This window comes from Rousettus aegyptiacus, unplaced genomic scaffold (genome assembly GCF_014176215.1).
Source record: "Rousettus aegyptiacus isolate mRouAeg1 unplaced genomic scaffold, mRouAeg1.p scaffold_m13_p_2, whole genome shotgun sequence".
Taxonomy (NCBI): domain Eukaryota; kingdom Metazoa; phylum Chordata; class Mammalia; order Chiroptera; family Pteropodidae; genus Rousettus; species Rousettus aegyptiacus.
In genome coordinates, this window is record NW_023416295.1 from 75,600,594 (window position 1) to 75,613,306 (window position 12,713).

Below are 12,713 nucleotides of genomic sequence, written 5' to 3' on the forward strand. Positions count from 1 at the left end.
AAACCTGCGTGATCTCAGATCCCCATTCTCTGTAGACTCTTTCGTCAGCATGAAGTAGAAATTCTCAGGAAAGGTAGTCAGCTGCCCGTCTCTTACTTTGGAAGAGATCACAAAGCACCAACAGACGCATTGGCAGGAAAAGCCCTTGTAGCTTTTGATGTCTCCATGTGCCTGTAATCTCTCTTCATCCTCATGTTTCATCATTTTATGATCTCTGGCCTCTTCCATGCACAAAGGTGAAAAAAAATACATCAATGGTATGTAAAGGGATGTGGTTGATTAAATAAATTATGTTCCTATACAGTGAAAAATCTCTTTAGCTATTTCAAAATATGGCATCTGGTATATTCATGAGAGAACAAGAATCCTTGTGATAACTTATTAAAGGTAAAAATAAGTATGAAAAAGTATGGAGATACAAACATATGTAATTTCTGTTATTGACATAGAAAGTATCTAAAAGGATACCTTAGAAACTCTTACCAGAGGTTTCTCTAGGCCAACGGTTCTCAGCTGGGGATGGATTTACCCCCCAGGGTGGCAAAGTTAGGAGATATTTTAGTTTTTCATAATTAGAGGATACAGCTGGGGAATATCTAGTGGCTAGAGGCTTAGGATCCTGCTAAAACTCCTACAGTAGACAGGAGTCCACTCCTAGGCAAAGAATTACATTTTAAAATGTCAGTAGGGTCACTATTGAGAACTCTTGCTCTGGACCATAAGATTGAGGAATTTGTGGAGGTGTCATGGACTTTATACTTTATGCCAGGATGACATATTCATAAGGTGAAAAAACAAAGGAGGAACCAGAAATGAACAAATGATGTCAGGTATAAAACTAGGAAAAGATAGAGTAAGAGGTGAAAATGGCAAATTGGAAAGTGCATAACCCATCTAACGTGCTTCAAATTCAGATTTAAAAATAAAATACTGTATCAGTCAAATAAAGCCCTTTGATTAGTTGGATTTTTTCATGAGCTGCCAGTTTTTGGCTCTTGCCTAATCTCTTCTGTATTGATTGAATTTTTCTCATGAGCATGTATTACTTTACATAAAAAAATGCATTAAAAATGTGTGTATGTTTATACATACACACATACTGACACATACATAAGTGCACATACAGATAAGAAAAAGCATGATGCCTATTTTATTTTTCTCAATACTTCTTCCAGTTCTCTCCATTTTCTCATTTTTATAACAAAAGGTTTAGTGGAAGTATTGGTCATCTCTATACATGATCATAATTCCCTTCTTTACTGAATTTATTGCCACTCCAGCCATTTCTAGTCATGTCATATTGTTATTCTCCATCAGACATGGATGACCACTTAAAGAACCACCTGAGAATGATGGGTAAATCAGGTGTAAAAGCAGAAGCCATAAAATTATACAAGCCAAAGTTAGATGCCCAGTGTTTTTTATAAAATTATATGTAGATGATATGTTACAGATAAAACTTGTGTTGCTAAGCAGCGGAGCAAATAACCAGGTGTCTATTTTTAAAAGCATACTCTGGCAGCAGTTGGGAGACTAGATTGAAAGGGCGAGACTCAAAGTGGGGAGACAAGTTGCATTAGTTTTCTGTTGCCGCTGTAACAAATTATCACAAACTTAGCAGCTGAAAACAACAGAAATTTATTATCTCATGGTTTTATAAGTCAGAAATCTCAGTTGGCTCTACTGGTTTCTCTGTTCTGGGTTTTATAAGGTTGAAATCAAGATGTTGGCCAGCTGGGCTATTACTGACAGTCTGGGAAGAATTCATTTCTGCTCTCATTCAGGTTGTACACAGAATTCCATTCCTTGTGGTTGTAGGACTTGGGTGTCCTTGCGGGCTCTAGAAGCTGGGAGTCACCCTTAGCTTCTAAAGGCTTCTTTTTATTTCTAACACATGGGCCCCTACACCTCAGGCCCAGCAATCATGTGTCAAATCTTTCTCAGACTTGGACTCACTCCCCATCTTAAGGTCAGCTGATCAGTAACCTTAATTACATCTGCAAAGTCCTTTTACAGCCTTACGTAGATGAATGATTGATTGACTACCAGTGACAAGAATCTTATAGGGAAATATCTTTAAAATTCTGCAACCACACAAGGTAAAAGGATATTGTAGTAGATCTAGATGGTGGGGTGGAGGGGGTTGGATTGAGGACTTATATTAAGGCATTAGCAACGTGAATGGAGGAAAGAGCATGAAGAGAGGTGTTAAGGAGGTAGATCTAGAGGCTTGGTCATTGAGTAGAGAAAGGTAGAGAGAGGGCAAGCTCCAGGAAATTGACTTAGCAGATCAAGAAAATGAACCTGGTGTACCTGCAGAAGGGCAGTACTTTGAGGAAGCATGCTGATTCTCACCACAGAACCCCACTAGATCTCACGCAATTGGAGTAGCTATGTCTCTGATAACTGGAGTGGAGGACGGGACTGCATAGGGGCACTGATTAGAAGTCTGTATGGGGAGAGTTAGACACGGGATGCCTTTCCCACCCTCTGTCCTACCAGTTTGCTTTCTAGAGAAACTGAACCAGAGGCACCACTCTCAGTGGAGATAAAGGGAGAGTCATTACACTGGAAACTGACACTCCCAGACCCCTTTATTCACTCGGCTTCCAGAATACCAGCAGCCACAGTTGACTTCCTAGGCAGAGGATTAGAAGATTCATCTGTGAAAAAAATAGAATGGCCTCAGAATAAAGACACATAGATACTGATTTTTAGGAATTTTCCCCAAAAGCAATGGCTAAATCTCTCACCAGATTATCCTCCAATGACATCCATCAATTTTCAGGCCCCATCCAAGCTCACAGCTCGCAGTCAGCTTTTGAGTAGCTCATTTTTAAATGTGAATGGAAGGTGAGAGCACCAGCCATGGTTTCAGTTCCTAAGTTCAGTTGTCAGAGGCAGGTCAGATTCACATGGAGCCCTGCCGGGTTTAAGATGTCAACTATTTATCCTTCAGCCACAGCCGATCTTCAGAGCAGGCCAGCAACCTACAGTCCAGGGGTGTTCATTTTGGGGGGCGTGGGCCACTTTCCAAAACACAGTCCTCTCTTTCTGCAAAACTTGCCATCCTGTCCTCCCATCCCCATCCAGAAATTACTTAGTAGACAACATTCTCCTGTCCCTATTTGTCAAAACTGGGATTTACCATAATCCTTTTGAGTTGGTGTACTTAAATGCACTTCCTAGCAAACCTCAATGGAAAATTAAATATTGGAACTCATAACTGTTTTAAAAAGTTGTCGGACCCCCTATTTGGAGTTGATTGATCTGTTTCTTATGGTTTCCAAAATTCTGTGCTTAAACCTCTTGTAGGAAAGGTTATTTTTAGCTCTTAAATCTCTTGAGTAGATTTCTCAGCATCTTTTAAAGTTACTGAATTCACTTTCTAAGCCCTTAGACATTGAATAATACCTAAGGCAAGGATTAATATTCCCTTACCCCTCACAGCTAGGAAGCTTTTGAGTTCATTTAGAGTCTACTGAAATACTTCAGTGAAGTGCTTTTGTCAGGGGAGTAAAATGGGTGAAGAAATGGGGAATGGAAGAGTTTGCACATTAAAAGAGCAAGTAAAAATGATTATTGCTTTAAGGAAGACGCACAGTAGACATGCAAACATATGAAAAGACAATCACCCTTTTAACAGAAGAAATGCAAATTTAAAGCTATAATGAGATAATTATCACCATTAGCAGAGAAATTTTTACTGACCTACCATTTGCTAGTGAAAGTGCGAAGACACAGGCACTCTCGTTCATTGCTGGTTGGCCTGTGTGTTGGTACAAACTCAGAGGAGGGCAATGTGTCAAAATTTATCCAAATTTAAAGCACCCAAGACTTCTGGAAATATATATTACATCTACGTCATGTGTAGAAAATATCAAATGTAGGGATGTTTGTGACAGCATTATTTATGATAGCAGAGACTAGAACAACCAAAATGCCCATTAATCCAAGACTGGTTAGATCTATGGTTTATCCAAATAATAGAATAACATGCAACCATTAAAAATGTAGGGAAACGCTATGTGTAATACTATGTATGGAAAGATCTCTGAGATGTATATTTGGGTAAAAAGAGCAAGATGAAAATTAGTGTGTATATTATACTTCCATTCGTTTTTAAAAGTAAAAACTATAATGGGGAGTGACGAAAAAGTCCTGAAAGTCAGTTGTGGTGGTGGCTGTACAACCTTGTGAATGTACTAAAATGTGCTGAATTGTAAATTTTAAAGTGGTAAACTTAATGTTATGAGTTATATGTCAATAAAAATGCAAAGATAAAACATATAACCTATATACAGAAAAAATCAACTATTGCTAAAAAGATATATTAAAACTGGAAACGGAGGTAGCTTCAGGGGAGGTAAAAAGGATGGGAATGGATGAAAATTTATTCTTTCATCCATACTATTGCGTTACATACCTTTTGAATTTTGAATGTGCATGTATCACCTAATCAAAAAATTGATAGTTTATAAAAAGAAAGAAATCTTTCTTTTAATTATTAAATCTTTAACAACTTTAACAACGAAAAAAGCAAATTTCTTAAATTTTACCTACAATTGCACAATCCCATTGTGATTTAATTTTAATTTTATTGTCAAGCTACCAAATGAAGTACTCAAAAATAGGAAGAAATTCGTGTTTAAACTAATTTTTTAAAAACTACAGTAGGTGTAAACTATCAGAGAAACTGGGCCATGCTAATTAGAAGGAATTAATTGGATAGTTGTGTTTCACCTACTTAAATTCCCCTGTCACCTTTAATTGGAATAACTTTCCTCTTTACTTCCAGTCCCTAAACCATTGTATAGTATTGATAGTGTTGTGTAATAAGGTTCTGAATCCCACATCAAGAATGGCTTTACATTTGTAGAAGATTCCGTAAACCTCATATGGGCTGATAATAATGGAAACAACCTTGAAATTATAGAAGATGCGATTGAACCTGTTTAACTAAAAAGAGAATCACTTTACCCAAAAGGCTGATACAATAATTAAGGTGATTTGAGGAACCTTGAAGAGAAGGCCAAGAGGGAGGTAAAATGCAGTTAGACATTTTCTACTCTGCTTGGCAGGCTGTTTACTTACAGCTGTCAGTTGTGCATGTATTTATCGTTTCTTGTTTCTACACCCACTCCTTTTTTCTCCTAAGTGAAAATTGATCCAAAGGATATTGAATGACTCCTGATTTCTTAGAAAAATAAATCTTGAGAAAACTAATGTGGGAGAGATGTGTTTGCACACCTGGAGGCCAGTGTACAGAGAGAAAATTTCATTCCCTAACTTTAGTATTAGCTCAATGAATAGACTTATGCCTTGCTTTTTCTTCTCCCACTTTTGCAAGGAGCATTGTGAATGTGAAATAGAGAAACTCTTACAGGAGACAGAAGAAATCCACTTAACCATGTGATTTTTTTAGATACATAACCAAAGAAGATGTTGCTATAGCCTCGATGGACAAGGTAAAGAACGATGGGGGCCATGTCCGTCTGGTCACCAAGGAGGCCAGGCCACAGGACGTTTCTACAAAGTAAGGTGTTTTACTTACTAATAGAGCATAGTAGTACTAAGACTATTCCTTTAAATTTATGTGTTCATTTTCGTAATATGTTCATTTTTGTAATAATACTTTACCTGTGAGTGGCCACTTTATAGATTATAAGGAGCTTTCACAATATTAGTAGCTCTTCAGTCCCCCTAGTAACCCTCTGAGGCATATGATGTTCTCACTTTAGAAATTAGAGACAAGGAATGGTCCTGAGAACAGGTGGACCCAGTGACATGCCCCAGGCCACTAAGATGCTCGGAGACCTGAGGTCAAATACGAGCTCTGCCCCCCAATCTTGAGCTCTTTCTACCATGAGTTTTTCTTTTAACAAACACTTCTAATAAGCAGCCATAGAAGATGAGCCAAAGCAGTTGTGATTCCCATGCAGGATTTTTCAACGTGCTTGCGTTGTATACCTTTTCCTTTTATTCTAACAAGTTGAGCACATGTCCTATGGTGTTTAATTTCTAATTTTAATTTACTCAAAATCTGAGTTTACCTGTAGGAGACACATATTTAGCAAGTTTCTGTTCTCATTCTACCAACACTGTTAGCTACTTGGCTCTGTCACTTTATGGGTATGGCTTTATTTCCTGTAGGCCAGCAGAGCCTGGAAGATAGTGTTCATGAAAGCCTTAGAAACAGCCTCCCTGTCCTAACAAGCTGTGTGACACAACATTCAGGGACATTACTTGGGGTTTCACATTAACCTGTTCTTTCCCAGCTTTTACAAGAAGTTAGAAGAAGCATTTTCTAACTTCTCCAGATGTTCCAGAGTCCGATCGTTTAACCCGAAGATATCTAAGTGCCCAAGAGAGGCAGCATATTTATATTCAAAATAATTTTTGTAAACACCATTCTTTCTTATATTTGGCATGGAATATAGAGTGCTGACTATAGCTATTTCATTTCCACATTGAATCGTAGAATCCGTGGGTCCTATGTTTAGTGTTTATCAAAAAAGAAATTTTGAAGACCTTTATATGAAGTAATGACTCTTTAGACCAGTGTGAGTGTTCATTAGTTACCTTTTCAATGTTCTGTTCAATTCCAGAAAGTTTTTTGAAGATGGAGCCTGTGTCCCATTTCTAAATCCCTGCATAGCTCAAGCTGATCTCACTGTGAAGCCCTCTGCATCCAAAGGCTATTTGCAAGCCGTGGATAATGAAGGAAATCCACTTTGCCTTCACTGTCAGCAACCCACTTGCCAAACTAAGCAAGAGTGTAAAGCGAACGCTTGGGATTCACGGTTTTGCTCTCTAAAATGTCAGGAGGAGTTTTGGATTCGTTCTAATAACAGTTACGTGCGAGCCAAAGTATTTGAAATTGAACGTGGTGTGTGTCAGCTATGCAGTATGAATGCTCAAGAACTCTTTTTACGTCTGAGAGATGCTCCTAAAAGTCAGCGGAAGAATCTTCTGGATGTTACCTGGACTTCAAAGCTCCCTTTAGAACAGGTAAATTATAATCGTGTGACAGATAGAAGGCAGCATTGTACTGAGTGATTACATTGATTCACTTTCCTTTTTTAACTTTTTAAAGTGGGAATTGTTGATTATATATACAAAAGTGAGAGAATAGTGAACCTGTATACTCGTCAACCAACTTTAAGTTATTAACATTTTGACTTCATTTTCAATTCTTTCTTTGCTCTTGGAATTATTTTAAAGCAAATTCCAAACAGCGTTTCATTTCTTCCTTGAGTTCTTTCATTATGTATCTCACAGTCACCCCACCCTCTTTCTTTCTATCTCTGAAATTATAATCACATACCCCTATACCCAATATCACATCCAACACAATTATAATTTCTTAATTATAATAAGTCCATGTTTGGTTTCCCAGACTGTCTCAAAAATATCTTGGAGTTACTTTGTTCAAAGTAGGATTAAAATATGACCGACATACTACATCTAGTTATTATGTCTCTTATGCTCTCTTTAATCTGTATCACTCTATCCCTTTTTTTATACCATTGATTGTTGAAGAAACTAGATAATTTGCCTGTAGGATTACTCACTTTCTGGATTTGTCTGACTGTATCCTCATGGTGTTATCTGACATGTTTCTCTATACCCCTGATTTCTACAGTAATGGTGATAAAATATAGAGACTTAAATTAGATTCTGATTAAATTATTTGGAGAAGAGATCTTAACAGATAACACATGCATCTAGAAGTACCTGTGGTCTGGTTGCTCCACTTTTCATGATGTTAATATTGAATGACCAGGGACAAGCAGACAACTAACCCCCAAAATAGAGTTCATTAGAATGAGAAGGAAACATATATATTCATTAGCATAGCAGCTTGATAGAATGTTATTCCCAGGACACTGTCATCATTATTCACTTTGATTTCCAAAACTCAGCTGGATTTTTAATGTTGTGATCTAATCAGTTTTAAATTTTTAAACTAGAGCAAAATATGTAATTGTATAGTGTGCTTAATTTTTAAAAATCACTCCTGAGCCACTACCTGCCCACTAAAATATCGATAAATTGCTCCCAGTTAGCGAAATTATATATTTTAATTTACCTAGTATTGCTGAATTATGACAGAATTAATTAACAAGCATTTCTGCAAAGATGAAATAGCATGACTTTGAGAACTAGGGAAATATACTATTTCCTTAATGATATCCAGAGTTCCTGAAGTATCTTTTGGTCTAATTGGTGAGGGACATATTGTACCCATCCCAGGAGTATCAGCCAGACTCCATTTATTGTCCACTGCCTCACTGCAGAGGCTTCCAGAAGACACACAATGAAGGGATTCAAGGGCCTCTTGAAAGCAGCCTGTCCAGGAATGCAGAAGTAACACAGTATAGACCTAAAACAAAAGTGCTCAGAGGATAAGGAGCAGCACAGAGCTCAGGTTTGGGAGGACCAGTCAGAGAGGGAGTTACCCTTTCAAGAGATGAATTTAGGATAATAAAGACTTGCCCCTGGTAATTTGTCAGAGAGTCACTAAGAAGAATAAAAAACACCTTCCGGATCATAGAGCCTCTCAGGCAGAGTCTGACTATTCGAGCAAGAGAATTGGTTACAAAAAGCAGAACCAAAATGGTTTTTTTTCCTTAGGATACACAAGACTTGATGCACAAGACTCCCATTGTAGTTGCTTCTAGCAGTGTCAGTCACAGCTAGACAAAGTCTTCTGTTCCAGCTTGCTGCCACCTGGGGCTCCTCTCAGGCCGGGCACCGTTGACCAGGTCCCTTCACAGGTCTGACAGGTTTCCTTGAAACTGCATTAGAAGAACCATGGCACAGCCTCCCAAGGCTGGCAGCTGTGGAGTTGATTATAATTTCTTCCTTGTCTGAGACCAAGGAAATAAAAACAGCCTTCATACTCACCTTTGTGATATTAAAACAACTGCACTGCTGTGCTGTGAGCTGCTTTTACCACCTTAGGTAAAATGTTAAAATACAACCTGTTTTAATATAGGTCATCATTGGTTAAATATTAAGTGTATATGTATATATATAGACTGGCCTAAATCATGCCTGCTTTAAATGGACATGTTTATTCAAAATTTTGCAAGTTGTAGAGATTTGTTTTAGAAATTTTATACCAGTCCATGTAACTTGGGAGGTTTCCAGAGGAATGGCATGAAAGTTCCAGGTGATAGCTATTTATATTAAACTGTCATTGGTACAGTAACAAATGCATTGAGGTTAACAATTAAAGGTTGTTCAAGTCAGTAATATCCAGAAGTTTAAAACTTCTAATCTATTATTATTCTCTCAGTTTTGTTTCAGTGACTATATAAACTAGCTCAAAAGTGCAGAAGCAACTGATTTTTCCCAATCTGTCAGGAGTCTTGGTTATTTTATTCTTGCTTGTAATTTTTTCAAAATGGGTTAGGTAAGGGAAGCAAAACTTTTTCAGAAACACATTTTATTGCTTTCAAATTGCTAACCTGGAGGCTTTCTTCTATTCATAAAAAAAGCTATAAAAAGCCATCCTAATGTATTTTTCCCTAAGATTTTGCTGTATGAACATGACTGCACAATGCAAAACCAACTGTTCCTACGGTGTATGTTTAGAAGTGCTGATCTTGTGTTCTTGTTGCAGCTTAATGAGATGATAAGAAACCCGGGGGAAGGGCAATTCTGGCAGGTGGACCACATCAAGCCAGTGTTCAGCGGAGGAGGGCAGTGCTCCCTGGACAACCTGCAGACACTCTGCACAGTCTGTCACAGAGAGGTCAGTGAAGCTCTCAGACACATTTGACTCCATCCTGGGACATCGATTGCAAATTGCGCATACACGTGTGGAAGATTTTGCGGGTGAATCTGCATCCCTGGTCTGGGATCCGAAATGCATTTTTTTCCTTTCATCACCTAACACTTGAGTTTCCTCTTGAGGCCTGTGTAAGTTCTCAGTCACAGATGGAAGAGGAGCTGCTTCTCTTCTAATTCATTCTAGGACCAGGTCATTGTCATCACTACCTAAAAGGAGATGACTACAGCATACAATTTGCATAGTTTTGAAGAGACCCATACCACCAAACTAGAAGTTTGGTGAATTGAGGCAGTGACATATGTTTGTATTTGCAGCTAAGGATGTCCTGAAATATCTTAAGAATATTATGAAATTATTTCTAGGATCAACTCAGTTCAACATGCAAACGTTGCACTCCTGACCAAAGTATGAAACCTATTAACCTGGGCACGTTTTTGAGCAATTACCTGTTGCTTAAAATGAGAGGGAAAAAATGGCATAGTATTGTTTATCGACTATGATGAATTTTAAATAGGCAGTCCAGCAAAAAGTAGTAGGATCTACCAATTGAGATAATCTTAGAAAGAAGCATATATTCTATATGCAACTTTTTTTTCACTTATGGCACAATTTAAGCACTTCTACATTCGCATGATAAGCATTCACAATGTCAGTAAATCTCTCCTGTAGTTATCTAGCCATTCTCATCCTGATGAATGTTGAACTTGTTTACTTTTTTTTTGTTCTCATACATTATGTCACCAAGCACATAATTTTGTATACAAACTGTTTTTTGTTTTAAGTTTGTTCCTTCAGAGAGATTCTCAGATGTAAAATATCACCGAGTCAGCTGAGCCTGTACAAATTTATCTCCAAGCTGTTTTCCAAAGGACTATACTCCATTATGCTCTTCCAACTCCGCCCATAACCGAGAGAGCGCCCCCTTAACCTCACTTAGTAGGGCTGATGCGGTGGGAGAACAGCCCCCCCTCCCATGATTTTACTAATGACCCTGATGTTTTTAAAAATGCTAATCAATTATATTTACACTTTGAGATCTGTTGAGATCCTTTGCCAGTGTTTATAGTGTATGAGCATGTTTTTAGCCTTCTATTGTTATTTTAGATTCCTCAATTTCTTCACAAATGTAATTTTTACATAAATGGGATTACGTCATACAGACAGGATTTGTTGTTTTCAGTTTTAACTCTCTTTGCTTTCCCCACCCCTCCACCTGGATTACTTCAAACATACATGGACTCCAACTGGCAAAAAAGTCATCTGATTTCTCAGCTATGTAAATTAGCACATTCAAGACTTATAATAGAATTAAGATATAGCAAAAGAAAATGCTGCCCCTTCTGTAATCACTTTTTCAGATTCTCATGAAAAAATTTATTTTGGGGAATAGCAGAAGAATCCAATTCTGTTCTCCTTCATTTTGTTTTTCTGCATTGGTTTGGCTGTTGAGTTTGGAATGGCCTGTGAGCCCAGAGAATAAGCAGTGGGTGGGCCTTGCATGCACTGCAGTGTCGGAAATCCTAAGATGCCTTACAAGTTCTCACTTGGGTGAGAAGAATCATAGTCCCCAAATGAGGGATTCATGAATCTCAGTAGCAAGCCAACCCCCCAAAGCCGTGTTTTCTCCTCAGCATCTGCTCCTAAGTGAACCTAGGACCTCAGGACACTTAGCAGAGCTACTTGGGTCCTCTGCTTGTAGTTTGGTAACTCCCCTAATGGCTGAGCACTGGTCCATGCATGCAGTAATAATATAGATTTTTTCCAGACTAACTGACTATAAAGAGTTTTTCACTTCCTGTAGCCAGTACTTTTTTCCTAACGTGTGTACATATGCATATTTTTTTCAACTTTTAGAGAACTGCCAGACAAGCCAAGGAAAGAAGCCAGATGAGAAGACAATCTCTAGCATCAAAGCATGGATCTGACATCACACGATTTTTGGTAAAGAAATGAAATATAAAACATTTTGAATGGATGACAAAGGGCTTACATGTGGAAGAATTTAACACAGATTTTTTTCACATTTAATATTTTGAGTAAAAAATTTTAGAACAAAAAATCACAAATTCAACTTTTTAATAGTAAATGCTTTTAGTGTTCAGTGCCTTAAAGAACTTAATAGAAACAGATACGGTACTAAATATTTCTGTGATCTTGATTTCATGCAGACTCTCAATTATGTTTCAGTGAAGTTTTGTTAAGCTTTCATTTCCCCCTACTATACCTTAATCATGGTATTATACATAGATTATATTTGAAAAATATATTCTCAATTACCTGAAAAATGCTGCTGGATTAGAATTGGTTGGGGACTACTGTGTGTATAAATGGAACCTTGCAAAACCAACCATAAGGGAAATTTCAGAAGCAAATCATCATTATTCAAGGATACAGGGCCAAGTGTGACCAGCCTGCCTAGTATCCAAGAGGGACTTTTGTTCACTAAATGCCTCCAAAATGGACTTGGGCTACACATTTTGAGTGTTCTCTGTTTTATTTCTTAGCCAGTTGTCTTTATTGAAATGATGTTTTGAAAATCAGCTAATTGGAACTATGGTGTTTGTAGACAATTCAGGTGGTTTGGGTAAAGTAACTTTAAAATATTTAAAAATTAAAGGCATAAAATATAAAATTCCACTTAGACTTTTATTTTTAGTTTGTTTTCATGCATAAAACTAGACATACTGTCAAAGCACCCTTTGTCTACTGGTTATCATTTTCTGTTTTTAAAATCCTGTCTTAGTCCTAGTACCTCTTATAAAAGGAGTGATGATGATAAAACACTTTATATTAAAGCATGAACAGATGGAGATATATGTTAAAAAATCAAAATGTAATTGATATAAAAAAGTAAAAAAGGTGATGATCAAACAAAACCAGAGCATAATCCTATGGTATGTGAGAATCATGA

The 12,713-nt window shown here is 37.4% G+C and overlaps 1 protein-coding gene across 3 annotated transcripts in view; it reads left to right on the forward strand.

The window, feature by feature from the left end:
* Window positions 1–12,437, forward strand: part of ZRANB3 (zinc finger RANBP2-type containing 3) — a 191,390-nt gene extending 178,953 nt beyond the window's left edge. For all 3 annotated transcript variants that reach the window (XM_036236527.1, XM_036236528.1, XM_036236529.1), the window contains 4 exons: window positions 5,426–5,536; window positions 6,609–7,011; window positions 9,632–9,763; window positions 11,657–12,437. In XM_036236527.1, coding sequence (XP_036092420.1) covers window positions 5,426–5,536; window positions 6,609–7,011; window positions 9,632–9,763; window positions 11,657–11,755 — 745 coding nt within the window. In that variant the 3' untranslated portion in view covers window positions 11,756–12,437. The remainder of the gene's footprint in view (window positions 1–5,425; window positions 5,537–6,608; window positions 7,012–9,631; window positions 9,764–11,656) is intronic.
* Window positions 12,438–12,713: the final 276 nt, after the last annotated feature.